The sequence below is a fragment of the Ranitomeya imitator genome, chromosome 1 (genome assembly GCF_032444005.1).
Source record: "Ranitomeya imitator isolate aRanImi1 chromosome 1, aRanImi1.pri, whole genome shotgun sequence".
NCBI lineage: Eukaryota > Metazoa > Chordata > Amphibia > Anura > Dendrobatidae > Ranitomeya > Ranitomeya imitator.
In genome coordinates this window covers 307122924-307140588 of record NC_091282.1, presented here as the reverse complement: position 1 = coordinate 307140588, position 17665 = coordinate 307122924, and the positions used below count along the sequence as shown (strand labels likewise).

General features: G+C 49.1%; 1 protein-coding gene across 1 annotated transcript in view; it reads right to left on the bottom strand.

Moving 5' to 3' along the window:
- The window catches only part of GCN1 (GCN1 activator of EIF2AK4), a 144090-nt gene that overhangs the window by 77360 nt on the left and 49065 nt on the right, over positions 1-17665 (bottom strand). Inside the window, exons 21-22 of the mRNA XM_069758364.1 lie at positions 2224-2402; positions 1837-1930 (exon numbers count right to left, since the gene is read on the bottom strand). Of these exons, the coding sequence (XP_069614465.1) occupies positions 1837-1930; positions 2224-2402 (273 nt within the window). The remainder of the gene's footprint in view (positions 1-1836; positions 1931-2223; positions 2403-17665) is intronic.

Genomic DNA, 17665 nt, shown 5'->3' with positions numbered 1-17665 from the left:
AATAATGAAATTTAACACTATATGCTAATTTTTTGAGAAGGACCTGTATTTGTAGACAGCTATTAAGTCTCAACTTAGCCTTCTTTTTTGCAAGCTAAACATTCCCAGATCCTTTAACCGTTCCAGTTTGCAGTTTGAGCACCATCCTGGTAGCTATTCTCTGAACTTTGTCCTGTTTTCCGATTTTTTTAAATGTGGTGCACAGAAATTAACACAGTACTCCAGATGAGGCCTGACCAAGGAGGAGTAGAGTGGAATAATTACTTCACGTGACCTAGACTCTGTGCTTCTCTTAATACATCCCAGAACTGCGTTTGCCTTTTTTGCTGCTGCATCACGCTGTTGACTCATGTGCTGTCTGTGACCTATTAGTATACCCAAGTCTTTTTCCACACGTACTGTTGGTTAGTTCTATTCCTCTCATTTTTCCTTTTCATTTTTATTGCCCAGATGTAGAATCTTGCATTTCTCCCTGTTAAATACCATTCTATAAGTCACAGCCAATTGCTCAAGCTTACCTAGATCCTTCCGAATCCTTTCTGTCTTCTCCAGTTTTAGATATTAGTGATGAGTTTGTGTGCTCGGATAAGGTGTTATCCAAGCATGCTCAGGTGCCAACCGAGTGTATTCAGCATGCTCGAAGAAAATGTTTGAGTCCCCACGCCTGCATGTCTCGCAACTGTCGAACAGCCACGATACATGCAGGAGCAGGGCCTCGAACACGTTATTCGAGCACGCCGAAGACACTCGGTTAGCTTTGCATAATCTGCTAATTTGATTAGCTGCCTTAGGGTACCGTCACACTATACGATTTACCAAAGATCACAACCAGCGATACGACCTGGCCGTGATCGTTGGTAAGTCGTAGTGTGGTCGCTGGAGAGCTGTCACACAGACAGCTCTCCAGCGACCAACGATGCCGAGGTCCCCGGGTAACCAGGGTAAACATTGGGTTACTAAGCGCAGGACCGCGCTTAGTAACCCGATGTTTACCCTGGTTACCAGCGTAAAAAAAAACAAACAGTACATACTTACATTCCGGTGTCTGTCCCTTGCCGTCTGCTTCCCGCACTCACTGACTGCCGGCCGTAAAGTGAAAGCACAGCACAACGGTGACGTCACCGCTGTGCTCTGCTTTCACTTTACGGCCGGCAGTCAGTGAGTGCGGGAAGCAGACGACAAGGGACCTGACGGACACCGGAATGTAAGTATGTACTGTTTTTTTTTTTTTTTACATTTACCTGGTAACCAGGGTAAACATCGGGTTACTAAGCGCGGCCCTGCGCTTAGTAACCTGATGTTTACCCTGGTTACAAGCGAACGCATCGCTGGATCGGTGTCACACACACCGATCTAGCGATGACAGCGGGAGATCCAGCGACGAAAGAATGTTCCAAACGATCTGCTACGACGTACGATTCTCAGCAGGATCCCTGATCGCAGTAGTGTGTCAGACACAACGATATCGTATGGATATCGCTGGAACGTCACGAATCGTACCGTCGTAGCGACAAAAGTGCCACTGTGTGACGGTACCCTTGAAGTTCCCTTATCTAGATCATTTATAAAACTGTTGAACAACTCTGGGGCTAAGACAGAGACTTGTGGTACCCCACTTGAAAATTTTAATGCAAATTTACTGCAGGTTTCACCCTATGCCTTGGTAAGGGTGAAAGCCGTGGTGGAAATTTGCTGCGTAAATTGATATGCCGAAGCATGTGGATGAGATTTGGTAACTTTTGCTAATTTTGTTCATACTGTAACATGGTGTATATTTTCCACTCACTAAATTCAGTAGTAAAATTCACAGCATAAAAAAATTGACAAAGTATATACCTCTTTCAGCTCCAGCTCAATTATTTGCTCCTTGAAAGAATACGCTTTATTCTCTCTCTTCATATTTGCCTTTTTAAGACTATCCTGTTGAGCACTAACAAAACAAAAATAAAAAAAACCTTTAGAAAAGTTACATATCAAACTAGCAAAGCCACAGCATTTCATATGTAATTATACGTTACAGAAGGCTGTGCCTACAGGACAAACTCTCCAATCGGGTCATTACAAATTATCCCTTAGGTCAGGCAGCAGTCTCTATACAATAATGCTAACAGAAATGGAAGCATATTTAAAGTGACCAGTCCAGACTATCCCCCTCCGCAGGACTTTATTAGCTGGGGTTGACTAGAGGGTTAAACCACTATTCTTCCACCAAGTGATAATTACCTATGTAAAATAGATTTATCATACAGCTCTCCTTCCGGGGTCAGCATGATCGCATACTCTTCTCTGGTAACTTGACACAGGGCTGGATTCTGCAGCGAGTCAGTTATTACACCTATCAGCCTAGGAAGAACTTGGTCTGGAGAAATGCGAGACAGCGTCCCAGCTGCATTGAGGACAGCCTGAAATTAAAACGTTTTTTTTTGTTTACATGTAGTTATCAGCATTTTCTCAAATACTCTAGGATGAATAGCCAATTACCGTATATACTCGAGTATAAGCCGACCCCCCTAATTTTGCCACAAAAAACTGGGAAAACTTATTGACTTGAGTATAAGCCTAGGGTGGAAATGCAGCATTTACCGGTGAATTTCAAAAATAAAAATAGATCATTATTTCCCCATAGCTGTGCCATATAGTGCTCTGCACCGTTCATACTGCCCCATAGCTGTGCCATATAGTGCTCTGCACTGTTCATACTGCCCCATAGCTGTGCCATATAGTGCTCTGCACCGTTCATACTGCCCCATAGCTGTGCCATATAGTGCTCTGCACTGTTCATACTGCCCCATAGCTGTGCCATATAGTGCTCTGCACCGTTCATACTGCCCCATAGCTGTGCCATATAGTGCTCTGCACCGTTCATACTACCCCATAGCTGTGCTATATAGTGCTCTGCACTGTTCATACTGCCCCATAGCTGTACCATATAGTGCTCTGCACCGTTCATACTGCCCCATAGCTGTGCCATATAGTGCTCTGCACCGTTCATACTACCCCATAGCTGTGCCATATAGTGCTCTGCACCGTTCATACTGCCCCATAGCTGTGCCATATAGTGCTCTGCATGTTCATTATTGCCCCATAGCTGTACCATATAGTGCTCTGCATGTTCATTATTGCCCCATAGCTGTACCATATAGTGCTCTGCACCGTTCATACTGCCCCATAGCTGTGCCATATAGTGCTCTGCACCGTTCATACTGCCCCATAGCTGTACCATATAGTGCTCTGCACCGTTCATACTGCCCCATAGCTGTGCCATATAGTGCTCTGCACCGTTCATACTACCCCATAGCTGTGCCTTATAGTGCTCTGCATGTTCATTATTGCCCCATAGCTGTACCATATAGTGCTCTGCATGTTCATTATTGCCCCATAGCTGTACAATATAGTGCTCTGCACCGTTCATACTGCCCCATAGCTGTACCATATAGTGCTCTGCACAGTTCATACTGCCCCATAGCTGTGCCCTATATTCTCTGCACCGTTCATACTGCCCCATAGCTGTGCCATATAGTGCTCTGCACCGTTCATACTGCCCCATAGCTGTACCATATAGTGCTCTGCACCGTTCATACTGCCCAATAGCTGTACCATATAGTACTCTGCACCGTTCATACTGCCCCATAGCTGCCATATAGTGCTCTGCACCGTTCATATTTCCCCATAGCTGTGCCATATAGTGCTCTGCACCGTTCATATTGCCCCATAGCTGTGCCCCATATAGTGCTCTGCACCGTTCATATTTCCCCATAGATGTGCCATATAGTGCTCTGCACCGTTCATACTGCCCCATAGCTGTGCCATATAGTGCTCTGCACCGTTCATACTTCCCCATAGCTGTGCCATATAGTGCTCTGCACCGTTCATACTGCCCCATAGCTGTGCCATATAGTGCTCTGCACCGTTCATACTGCCCCATAGCTGTACCATATAGTGCTCTGCACCGTTCATACTGCCCCATAGCTGTGCCATATAGTGCTCTGCACCGTTCATATTTCCCCATAGATGCGCCACATAAATCTGTGCCACTGCTGCCGCTGCATTAAAAAAAAAAAAAAAGCCATACTAACCTCTCTTGCTTGCAGCTCCCAGCGTCCGGTCCCGGCGTCTCTCTGCACTGACTGATCAGGCAGAGGGCGCCGCGCACACTATATGCGTCATCGCGCCCTCTGACCTGAACAGTCAGAGCGGAGCGACGCCAGGAAGATGGAGCGGCGCCGGGAAGATGGAGCGGCGCCCGGCGGCTGGAACGGGGACAGGTAAATATGACATACTTACCTGCTCCCGGCGTCCGGCTCCTTCCCCCGTACAGCTGTCTTCGGTGCTGCAGCTTCTTCCTCTATCAGCGGTCACTGGCACCGCTGATTAGAGAAATGAATAGGCGGCTCCACCGCTATGGGAGGTGGAGCCGCCTATTCATTTCTCTAATGAGCGGTCCCACGTGACCGCTGAAGAGGGGAAGAGCTGCAGCACAGAAGTCCGTGGGACGGCAGGGGGAGCGTCAGGATCGCTGGAAGCAGGTAAGTATGCCTCAGCGCCCTCTCCCGCCGACCCTGCCACCCACCTTGACTCGAGTATAAGCCGAGAGGGGCACTTTCAGCCCAAAAATTTGGGCTGAAAATCTCGGCTTATACTCGAGTATATACGGTAGATCTACAAATATTAAAGAGGTGAAAAATTGTATTATAGTGTAATATTATACATGTCATATAACATGTAGCTTTTCATATGGTTTGGATATTTATTTCCTCTCAAAAACAGTGCTACCCCTGAGATCTTCAAATTGCCTTTGTCGCCAATTACCAAGACCAGTAATGCTTTTAATTTTTGAGATCCGGGGCTTATTTTTTGCGTGCCGAGCTGCTGTTTTTATTGATACCATTTTGGGGTAGATACGATGTTTCCTTGTCTCTTTTTACATTTTATTACGATATGGCCGTGGCCAGAAAATAGGGATTTATGTGTACTCACAGTAAAATCCTTTTCTCCGAGCCACTCATTGGGGAACACAGAACCATGGGTGTTATGCTGCTGCCGCTAGGAGGCTGACACTAAGTTGAGACAAAAAAAGTTAGCTCCTCCCCTGCAGTATACACCGTCATGCTGGCTTCCAGAGACCCGGTTCAGTGTATAAGCAGTAGGAGATCATTAACCCCTTTCTGACATCGGACGTACTATCCAGTCGAGGTGGGGTGGGCCCCTATGACCACGGACGGGATAGTACGTCCAGCGCGATTGGCGGCGCTCACGGGGGGAGCGCGGCCGGGTGTCAGCTGCCTATCGCAGCTGACATCCGGCACTATGTGCCAGGAGCGGTCACGGACCGCCCCCGGCACATTAACCCCTGGCACACCGCGATCAAAGATGATCACGATGTGCCGGCGGTGCAGGGAAGCATTGCACAGGGAGGGGACTCCCTGCGGGCTTCCCTGAGCCCCCCGCAGCAACGCGATGTGATCGCGTTGCTGCGAGGGTCTTACCTCCCTCCCTGCCTGCTCCAGACCCGGATCCAAGATGGCCGCGGATCCGGGTCCTGCAGGGAGGGAGGTGGCTTCACAGAGCCTGCTCAGAGCAGGCACTGTGAAGCCTGCAGCGCTGCAAGTCAGATCAGTGATCTGACAGAGTGCTGTGCAAACTGTCAGATCATTGATCTGTGATGTCCCCCCCTGGGACAAAGTAAAAAAGTTAAAAAAAAAAATTTTCCAAATGTGTAAAAAAAAGAAAAAAGAAAAAAAAAAAATCCTAAATAATGAAAAGAAAAAAAAAATATTATTCCCATAAATACATTTCTTTATCTAAATAAATAAAAAAAAAACAATAAAAGTACATATATTTATTATCGCCGCGTCCGTAACGGCCCGACCTATAAAACTGGCCCACTAGTTAACCCCTCCAGTAAACACCGTAAAAAAAAAAAAAAAACGAGGCAAAAAACAACGCTTTCTTATCATACCGCCGAACAAAAAGTGGAATAACACGCGATCAAAAGGACAGATGTAAATAACCATGGTACCGCTGAAAGCGTCATCTTGTCCCGCAAAAAACGAGCCGCCATACAGCATCATCAGCAAAAAAATAAAAAAGTTATAGTCCTGAGAATAAAGCGATGCCAAAATAATTATTTTTTCTATAAAATAGTTTTTATCGTATAAAAGCGCCAAAACATAAAAAAATGATATAAATGAGGTGTCGCTGTAATCGTACTGACCCGAAGAATAAAACTGCTTTATCAATTTTACCAAACGCGTTACGGTATAAACGCCTCCCCCAAAAGAAATTCATGAATAGCTGGTTTTTGGTCATTCTGCCTCACAAAAATCGGAATAAAAAGCGATCAAAAAATGTCACGTTACCAATAAAAACGTCAACTCGTCCCGCAAAAAACAAGACCTCACATGACTATGTGGACCAAAATATGGAAAAATTATAGCTCTCAAAATGTGTTAACGCAAAAAATATTTTTTGCAATAAAAAGCGTCTTTCAGTGTGTGACGGCTGCCAATCATAAAAATCCGCTAAAAAAACCACTATAAAAGTAAATCAAACCCCCCTTCATCACCCCCTTAGTTAGGGAAAAATTAAAAAAATGTATTTATTTCCATTTTCCCATTAGGGCTAGGGTTAGGGTTAGGGTTAGGGCTAGGGTTAGGGTTAGGGCTAGGGCTACAGTTTGGGTTGGGGCTAAAGTTACAGTTAGGGTTTAGATTACATTTACAGTTGGGAATAGGGTTGGGATTAGGGTTAGGGGTGTGTCAGGGTTAGAGGTATGGTTAGGGTTACCGTTGGAATTAGGGTTAGGGGAGTGTTTGGATTAGGGTTTCAGTTATAATTGGGGGGTTTCCACTGTTTAGGCACATCAGGGGCTCTCCAAAAGCGACATGGCGTCCGATCTCAATTCCAGCCAATTCTGCGTTGAAAAAGTAAAACAGTGCTTCTTCCCTTCAGAGCTCTCCCGTGTGCCCAAACAGGGGTTTACCCCAACATATGGGGTATCAGCGTACTCAGGACAAATAGGACAACAACTGTTGGGGTCCAATTTCTCCTGTTACCCTTGGGAAAATACAAAACTGGGGGCTAAAAAATAATTTTTGTGGGAAAAAAAAGATTTTTTATTTTTACGGCTCTGCGTTACAAACTGTAGTGAAACACTTGGGGGTTCAAAGCTCTCACAACACATCTAGATAAGTTCCTTAGGGGGTCTAGTTTCCAAAATGGTGTCACTTGTGGGGGGTTTCTACTGTTTAGGTACATTAGGGGCTCTGCAAATGCAATGTGACACCTGCAGACCATTCCATCTAAGTCTGCATTCCAAATGGAGCTCCTTCCCATGCGCCCAAACAGTGGTTCCCTCCCACATATGGGGTATCAGCGCACTCAGGACAAATTGGACAACAAATTTTGGGGTCCAATTTCTCCTGTTACCCTCGGGAAAATACAAAACTGGGGGCTAAAAAATAATTTTTGTGGGAAAAAATTTTTGTTTTATTTTTACGGCTCTCCATTATAAACTTCTGTGAAGCCCTTGGTGGGTCAAAGCGCTCACCACACATCTAGATAAGTTCCTTAGGGGGTCTACTTTCCAAAATGGTGTCACTTGTGAGGGGTTTCTACTATTTAGGTACATTAGGGGCTCTGCAAACGCAACATGGCGTCTCATTTCAATTCCTGTCAATTTTGCATTGAAAAGTCAAACGGCGCTCCTTCCTTTCCGAGCTCTCCCATCCGCCCAAACAGTGGTTTACCCCCACATATGGGGTATCAGCGTACTCAGGACAAATTGTACAACAACTTTTGGGGTCCAATTTCTTCTCTTACCCTTGGAAAAATAAAAAATTGGGGGCGAAAAGATAATTTTTGTGAAAAAATATGATTTTTTATTTTTACGGTTCTGCATTATAAACTTCTGTGAAGCACTGGGTGGGTCAAAGTGCTCACCACACCTCTAGATAAGTTCCTTAGGGGGTCTACTTTCCAAAATGGTGTCACTTGTGGGGGGTTTCAATGTTTAGGCACATCAGTGGCTCTCCAAACGCAACATGGCGTCCCATCTCAATTCCTGTCAATTTTGCATTGAAAAGTCAAATGGCGCTCCTTCCCTTCCGAGCTCTCCCATCCGCCCAAACAGTGGTTTACCCCCACATATGGGGTATCAGCGTACTCAGGACAAATTGTACAACAAATTTTGGGGTCCAATTTCTTCTCTTACCCTTGGAAAAAACAGGATTTTTGGTTGCTTACCGTAAAATCTGTTTCTTGAAGCCTCCATTGGGGGACACAGGAACCATGGGTGTATGCTGCTGCCACTAGGAGGCTGACACTATGCAAATAAAAAAGTTAGCTCCTCCTCTGCAGTGTACACCCCACCGACTGGCATTAAACTCTTCAGTTAGTGAGAAAGCAGTAGGAGAAAGAACAAGGTTGAAAAACCATAACCACAAACTTGAGAACTGTAAACGTGAAAACAGTCAGAAAACATATAACAAAAAACATTGGGAGGGAGCTGTGTCCCCCAATGGAGGCTTCAAGAAACAGATTTTACGGTAAGCAACCAAAAATCCTGTTTTCTTTATCGCCTCTCATTGGGGGACACAGGAACCATGGGACGTCCCAAAGCAGTCCCAAGGGCGGGAAAAACAGACTTCCATCAGGTCAGAGGACTCACCACTGCCGCCTGCAGGATCCTTCTGCCTAGGCTGGCGTCCGCCGATGCGTAGGTATGGACCTTGTAAAATTTGGCGAACGTGTGGATGGAAGACCAAGTTGCCGCTTTGCACAGCTGTAGGGCGGAAGCCCTGTGGTGCACCGCCCAGGAGGCGCCGACTGCCTGGGTAGAGTGAGCCTTAATCCCAGGAGGGGGCACTCTGTTCTTGACCCGGTAAGCCTCCAAGATTGCCATTCTGATCCATCGAGCAATAGTCGCTTTAGAAGCCGGCTGGCCTCTGCGCGTGCCATCAGGAATGACGAAAAAGAAATTCGTCTTCCGGAAAGTGGACGTTCTGTCCAGATAGATCCTCACAGCCCTGACAAGATCCAGCTTGTTCAATGATCGCTCCAGAGGATGAGTCGGAGCTGGACAAAAGGAAGGTAGAACGATGTCCTCGTTGAGGTGGAAGGTGGAAACCACCTTAGGAAGAAAAGAAGGTGGGGGCCGGAAGACCACCTTGTCCTGGTGAATGACCAAAAACGGAGGACGGCAAGACAGGGCCACCAGCTCGGAAACGCGGCGAATGGACGTGATGGCCACAAGAAAGGCTACCTTCCATGATAAAACTGATAGAGGAATCTCCCTAAGAGGTTCAAAGGGAGAAACCTTCAGAACGTCCAGTACCAGGTTTAGGTCCCATGCCTCCACAGGGGCCCTGTACGGCGGGACGGCGTGGGCTACCCCATGAAAGAAGGTCTTAACCTGTGGCCGAGAGGCCAAGGTCTTCTGAAAGAGGATGGAAAGCGCAGAGACCTGACCCTTCAGGGAACTAAGAGCCAGGCCCGAATCCAGTCCTGCCTGAAGGAAGGCCAAAAGAGAAGGCAGGGAAAAAACCATAGGCGGAACGCGGTTGGACTCGCACCACCGGAAGTAGGCCTTCCAGGTGCGGTAGTAGATCCTGGAAGACGAAGGCTTCCGAGCCTGAATCATGGTGTGAATCACCCGGTCCGAAAGGCCGGACGCTCTCAGAACCGCGGTCTCAACAGCCACGCCGTTAAACTGAGCGACCGAGAATTCGGGTGGCAGATCGGACCCTGGGACAGCAGATCGGGCCTGTCTGGAAGGCGCCAGGGAGCGTCCGCGAGAAGGTTGACGAGCTCCGCGAACCAAGCTCTCCTGGGCCAATCCGGGGCGATCAGGATGACCGGCACCCCTTCCGCTTTGATCTTCTTCAACAGTTTGGGAAGTAATGGAAGGGGTGGGAACAGGTAGGGCAGCTCGAACTGTGACCAAGGAATGGCCAGAGCATCGACGCCCACTGCGAGAGGATCGCGGGACCTGGAGACGAACTGCGGAACCTTCCTGTTGACTCGGGACGCCGTGAGATCCACATCCGGAGTTCCCCATCGAAGACAAATCTGATGGAAGACCTCCGGATGCAAGGACCATTCCCCTGCCGCGAGGCCCTCGCGGCTGAGGAAGTCGGCGGCCCAGTTTTCCACGCCGGGGATATGCACCGCGGATATCACCGGAACCGTTGCCTCTGCCCAAAGGAGGATCTTGGATACCTCGGCAAGGGCCAAGGAGCTCCGAGTCCCCCCCTGATGGTTGACATATGCCACAGCCGTGGCGTTGTCCGTCTGGATCCGGACTGGAAGGCCCCTGAGGATCCTTTCCCAGTGGCGGAGGGACAGGAAGATGGCCCGAATTTCGAGGACGTTCATCGGCAGAGATGACTCCCGCAGCGACCAGCGGCCCTGGACCGTCAGGTGGCGAAAAACCGCACCCCAGCCGAGCAGGCTGGCGTCCGTTGTCACCACCTGCCAGTGAACCGGAAGGAAGGACCTGCCCTGGGAGATGAGAGGTGACGTCAGCCACCAGTTGAGAGACCGCCTGACCCGAAAGGAGAGTTTGATCGGTCGATCCAGGAAGAAGACCGACCTGTCCCACTGAGACAGAATGGCTTGCTGAAGGGGTCGCGAATGGAATTGGGCGAAGGGAATCGCTTCCAATGTAGCTACCATCCTCCCCAGAACCTTCATGGCCGAACGGAGGGAGGGAGGTCGAGGACCCTGGAGCAAGCGTATGTCCCGACAGAGAGAGGATCTCTTGTCTGTGGGAAGGAAGACTCTGCTCTGACGAGTATCGAAAAGCATGCCCAGAAAGATGATGCGCTGAGAAGGAATAAGGCAGGACTTCTTCCGGTTTACCAGCCACCCGAAACGGGCTAAGGTGTCGAGAACAATGGACAGGCTTTCGTGGACCTGAGCGAAGGACGGAGCCTTGATGAGGATGTCATCGAGATATGGAAATAGGACCAAGCCTCTGACTCTCAAGATGGCCATCAGTGCCGCCATGATCTTTGTGAACACTCTTGGCGCGGTTGCAAGACCGAACGGCAGAGCGACGAACTGAAAATGATCTCGTTGCACTGCGAAGCGCAGGAAACGGTGATGTCCGGGAAATATCGGGACATGGAGGTAGGCGTCCTGGATATCTATTGAGCATAGAAACTCCTGAGCCTCCATGGAAGCAATTACTGAACGAAGGGATTCCATCCTGAAGTGTCTCAGGCGAACTCTCCTGTTCAGCAATTTGAGGTCCAGAATGGGGCGAACTTTGCCGTCTTTTTTCGGTACCACAACAAGATTCGAGTAGAAACCCGTGAAGCGTTCTTTTTCTGGGACGGGAACGATTACCCCGGATTTGAGCAGAGAAGCGATGGCTGAGAAGAAGCCCGGAACTAGAGCGGGGTCTCTTGGAGGACGGGATTGGAAGAAACGATCCCGAGGTCGGGAAGCGAATTCTATTTTGTATCCCGAGGATACAACTTCCCTGACCCATGCATCCTCTACTGCGGAAATCCAGACGTCCCTGAAAAGGAGAAGACGGCCACCCAATCTGGGAGTTGGGCTGGAGTCTTGCCGAGAGTCATGCCGAGGTGGATCTTCCAGTCCTGGGCCTGGAGGATCTACCCTGGGAGAAACGAGGACGCCAGGACGGAGTGGGCCTAAAGGACACCGCCTTCTTCTCTTGACGTGCCTGTGGCCTCTGTTGCTGCTGGGAAAAGGAGTTTGACGCAGCGAAGCGACGAAAAGGCCGAAAAGAACGAAACTGTCGTCTAGGAGGAGGGCGACGAGGCTTGGCCTGGGGGAGAAGAGAACTTGTACCCCCGGTGGCGTCCTTAATTATTTGGTCCAGCTGGGAACCAAAGAGGCGAGAGCCCTGGAAGGGCAGACTAGTGAGGGACTTTTTGGATGACAAGTCCGCCTGCCAGGCCTTGAGCCAAACGGTCCGGCGGATGGCAACGGCATTGCTGGAAGCTTGAGCCGCACAAGACGCGACATCCAGGGAGGCGGAAACCAGGTATTCACCAGCGTGGGAAATCTGGTTGGCAAGTTCCGCTAATTGCGCGGGAGGCGCCCCATCCAGGATACCTCGCCGAAGATCCTTGGCCCATTTTGAGATGGATTTTGAAGCCCAAGTGGACGCAAAAGCTGGACATAGAGCCGCTGAAGCCGCTTCAAAAGCAGATTTCGCGAAGGATTCTATAACTCTATCGTTAGAATCCTTCAGAGATGCTCCGCCGGACAGAGGAAGCACCGTGTTGGTGGACAGCCTGGAAACAGGGGGGTCCACCGAGGGAGAGGCCGTCCAATTGGCGGTAAGTTCTGGAGGAAAAGGATATAACACACCCAGGCGTTTTCCCCTCTGAAAACGCCTAGTGGGGTTCTCTCTCTCTCTGGACACGATTTCCTCGAATTCAGGATGAGGAGCGAAAAATTTTGAAGGTGGTTTGGCCCGTCTAAACGAAACCGCCTGATCTGCGGGTTCCGTAGAGGGATCCTTGATGCCACATGTTTGGTTTATTGCCCCAATGAGGTTCTGGACTGTCTCACTCATGGTGGCGATTTGGTTAGGATCCAGCTCCGAAGTATCCTCCGAAGGCGCATCAGATAATGCCTCGCCTGACTCAGGGGAGGAGGATCGGTGGGACACCAACCGCGGGGGAGGGCCGAGCGGCGAGATGGAGCGCGAAGAGGACTCAGACCGACGTTCCTGTCTGGACCTTTTGTGGCTTATCAAGGAGAGCTCTGGCGGCGGTACCTGTGACCCGCTGGCTACGGCCGGGGTCTGCAGGGGTAACCGATCCAGTGCGGACACCAGGGTTTGAGATACCCGTGTTAAATCGGCCACCGATTGTGACAGAGAGGCGGCCCATCCTGGGATGGGGGGATCACTCTCGGGCGGAACAGCCGGGGGATCCTGGGCGGTGGGAACAATCGGGTTGCTGCAGGACTGACACAGCGGGGAGGACTGACCTGAGGGAAGTTTGCTGTTACAGGACGAACAAGCAAAGTACGTGACTAAGGCAGAAGAAGAAGTAGGGGGGCGAGAGCGGCCCCCTTTAGAGGTAGACATTTTGAGAGGTCCTCTGAAGATGCCAGTGGGTTAGGGGACAGTGGGGCAGAGGGGGGTGTCAGTCTGCAGTGCAGCTACTCACGGACCCGTCCTGGAAGATGTCCCACTTGCCGGAGGAGGAGAACTCCTGCCCTGAGGTGCTGGATTCTGTGCAGATTTTGTGCCCACGGAGGATGCAGTGGCGAAGGTGTGGGGCGCGCTGCGTGAGCTCCTGCAGCTAAGAAGCGGTGAGCACACACAGACTCTGTCCCTGGAGGAAGGGGGCGGAGCCAGACAGGGGGGCGCCGATGAGCAGGCACAGTATGTCGGGCGGGAAAAAGCCCGCCCGATGAAGAAGGAAGTGGGCGGAGCGCGGCACCGGAAGTAGGCCCCGGAAAAGCCGGGGCGTAAATTAGAAGCCGGTGCCCGCTGAGAAGAACCCCCGCGGCGCAGACACTGCCCGGCAGAGCGACGAAGACACTGCCCGGCAGAGCGGCGCTGAAGCCGCCGCATGAAAGAAAGAGAGCGCTGCCGCCGGAGAAGAGTCGCCGGAGTAGGCCCCGGAAAAGCCGGGGCCTAAATTTGGAGCCAGTGACCGGAGGGAAGATCCCCGCGGCGCAGACGCTGCCCGGCAGAGCGGCGCGGCAGCCGCCGCATATAAGGGAGGGAGCGCTGCCGCCAGAGAAGAATCGGCGGAATAGGCCCCAGCTGGCTGTGGAGGTGAGCGCCGCCGGAGAGGCCGCCGCATAGAACGCTGAGGGGGGAACGCTGAGGGCAGCTGGTACGCCGCAAGTAGGCCCCGGGAAAGGCCGGGGCCTAAATTAGGAGCCAGCGACCGCTGAAGGAAAAACTGCAGGCAGGAGTGTGCCGTAAGCAGGCCCCGTGAAATACTTACCTAGTAAAATCCCCCGTCGTCTGCTACTAACCTTGAGAAGGTATCAGACGTCCATAGGAGCTGCTGATGGACGTCCTCGTCTCCTCCGACCGACAGGCTCTGGTGGGCGAGTGGGTGGGGGACGGGCCAGGACCGGACTTCTGAGCACGCTTGTGTGCCAGGCTCTTGGTCCTGCTGAGGGATCTATGAGGATACGGGGTGGCAGTACACGCCGTACTCATAGTCCGCTTGAGGGACTACAGGTGTGACTGTTCACCCTGTATCCCATCCGGAAAAAACCTGAAAAGAAACGACGCACATTGAGGTAGATAAGGGTCTAAAGAAAGACCCGTGTCCACCTCCTACTGACACTAAGCTAAACTGAAGAGTTTAATGCCAGTCGGTGGGGTGTACACTGCAGAGGAGGAGCTAACTTTTTTATTTGCATAGTGTCAGCCTCCTAGTGGCAGCAGCATACACCCATGGTTCCTGTGTCCCCCAATGAGAGGCGATAAAGAAATAAAAAATTGGGGGCGAAAAGATAATTTTTGTGAAAAAATATGATTTTTTATTTTTACGGTTCTGCATTATACGGTGCATTACGGTTCTGCTCCTTCGCTTCCGAGCTGTGCAATGCGCCCAAACAGTGGTTTACCCCCACATGTGGGGTATTGGCGTACTCAGGACAAATTGTACAACAATGTTTGGGGTCCATTTTCTCCTTTTACCCTTGGTAAAATAAAACAAATTGGAGCTGAATTAAATTTTGTGTGAAAAAAAGTTAAATTTAAACATTCAAAAAATTCCTGTTAAGCACCAGAAGGGTTAATAAACTTCTTGAATGTGGTTTTGAGCACCTTGAGGGGTGTAGTTTTTAGAATGGTGTCACACTTGGGTATTTTCTATCATATAGACCCCTCAAAATGACTTCAAATGAGATGTGGTCCCTAAAAAAAAAAATGGTGTTGTAGAAATGAGAAATTGCTGGTCAACTTTTCACCCTTATAACTCCCTAACAAAAAAAAGTTTTGGTTCCAAAATTGTGCTGATGTAAAGTAGACATGTGGGAAATGTTACTTATTAAGTATTTTGTGTGACATATCTCTGTGATTTAATTGCATAAAAATTCAAAGTTGGAAAATTGCGACATTTTCATAAATTTCGCCAAATTTCCGTTTTTTTCACAAATAAACGCTTAGTAACCCGATGTTTACCCTGGTTACCAGGGAACCGGCATCGTTGGTCGCTGGAGAGCTGTCTGTGTGACAGCTCTCCAGCGACGCTGCAGCAATCGACATCGTTGTCGGTATTGCTACAGCGTCGCTTAGTGTGACGGTACCTTTAGTGTCAGCGTCCTAGCGGCAGCAGTATACACCCACGGGCTGTGTCCCCCAATGAGGCAGAGAAAAAGTAAGTCTGGTGCATCGATTTTTTTCACCATTTACCTATTGAATTTATATTTTGATAGAACGGACTTTTACAAACACTGCAAAACCAAATATGTGTCATTTTTAAAAATTAATTAATGGGGCAAATGGGGTTAATTTGAACTATTTAATTTTTTTATTTTTAGATTTTGAAAACTCTTTTTTACTATTTATTGAATTTAATAGCATCATTAGGAGACTTGAAGCTGCAATCATCTGATCGCTTGTACAATGCATAGCAGTGCATCAGCACAGCTATGTACAGCGAAAAATCAGCCTTCTATGAATGCAAGCTACAGGCATATCAAGTATGATGGTCTTCAGCAGAGCCACGGTTGTCATGGCAACCCATCATTGCAATGCAATCATGTCACGGGCGCGCTGATGGTGCATGTCAAGTGCTGCTGTCAGAGATAGACAGCTGCATTAACAGGTTAACAGCTGCAGCTGATAGAGGCACATGATGGCTGATTAAATCAGCCATCATCTGACAGGAAAGATATGGGCTTGGCGTGCGAACCCGTATCAAAGTCAGGGACACAACATATGATGTAAATGTATGTCATTTGTTGTGAAGGCGTTAAAGGGAAACTGCCGCCAGGTTTTTGCTACCTAATCTGAGTACACCATAATGTAGCGATAGAAACCTTGATTCCAGCGATGTGTCACTTACTGGGCTGCTTGTTTTGAAAAAAAAAAAAAAAAAAATTACTGCTTTATTTTTTCAGCAGGAGATTATGACTATAGGACTACTAAATCTAATGTTATGTAGCCCACCACATTCATGAGCACTGTATAACCACGTCCCAACCACTGACTGACAGCTTTCTGCCTATGCACAGTGTACACAGAAAGTGGCCAGTCACTGCTGTGGTCGGGGTTATACACAGCTCAGCATTCGGAGAACTGAGAAAGACATACTGATAGAGAATTTAGATTGGGAGTCCTATTGGGGACAGCGATGATAATGTCTGTAAAGTGCTGTGGAATATGTTAGCGCTATCTATATACATAATTGTCTAAGGGGTACTTCCGTCTGTCTGTCCTTCTGTCACGGTTTTTCATTCGCTGATTGGTCTCGGCAGCTGCCTGTCATAGCTACCGCGACCAATCAGCGACGGTCACAGTCCGATTAGTCCCTCCCCTACTCCCACTGCCTGGCGCCCGCTCCATAATCCCCTCCACTCACCGCTCACACAGGGTTAATGGCAGCGGTAACGGCCTGCGGTGTAACGCACTCCGTTACCGCTGCTATTAACCCTGTGTGTCCCCAACTATTTACTATTGATGCTGCCTATGCAGCATCAATAGTAAAAATATGTCATGTTAAAAATAATTAAAAAACAACAAAAAACCTGCTATACTCACCCTCCGCCGCCTTTCTCGCTCCTCGCCACGCTCCCGGGACCGCTCCATTGCAAGCGGCAGCTTCCGGTGAGGTCCCATCCCAGGGCTGGTGTGCGACAAGGACCTGCCGTGACGTCACGGTCATGTGACCGCGACGTCATCATAGGTCCTGCTCACACCAGCGCTGGGACCGCAAGCTGCCGCTTGCAATGGAGCGATCCAGGGAGCGTGGCGAGGAGCGGGAAAGGCGGTGGATGGTAAGTATAGCAGGACTTCAACGGGCTATAGGTGAGTATATGTTTATTTATTTTTTTTAAGTCTCTATACTACGTGCCTCTGTGCTGGCCAATATACTACGTGACTGGGCAATATACTACGTGGCTCTGCTATATACTATGTGGCTGGGCAATATACCGTACTACGTGGGCTGTGCTATATACTATGTGGCTGGGTAATACGTCACTGGGCAATATACTACGTGACTGGGCAATATACTACGTGACTGGGCAATATACTACGTGGCTGGGCAATATACTACGTGGCTGGGCAATATACTACGTGACTGGGCAATATACTACGTGGCTGGGCAATATACTACGTGGCTGGGCAATATACTACGTGGCTGGGCAATATACTACGTGACTGGGCAATATACTACGTGGCTGGGCAATATATTACATCGCTGGGCAATATACTACGTGGCTGGGCAATATACTACGTGGACATGCATATTCTAGAATACCAGATGCGTTAGAATCGGGCCACCATCTAGTATAAAAATAAAGATTATCATTATTATAACTGGTAAATTTGCAGCAGATTAAACAGGGATTTTATCAAATCGTCAGCAAGCAGCCAAGTAAGTGACACATAGCTGGAATCAGAGTCTCTGTCCTTAAATTATGCAGCTCTCAGACGGCGAAGCAAAAACCTGGTGACAGATTCCTTTAAAATGGAACCACAGTT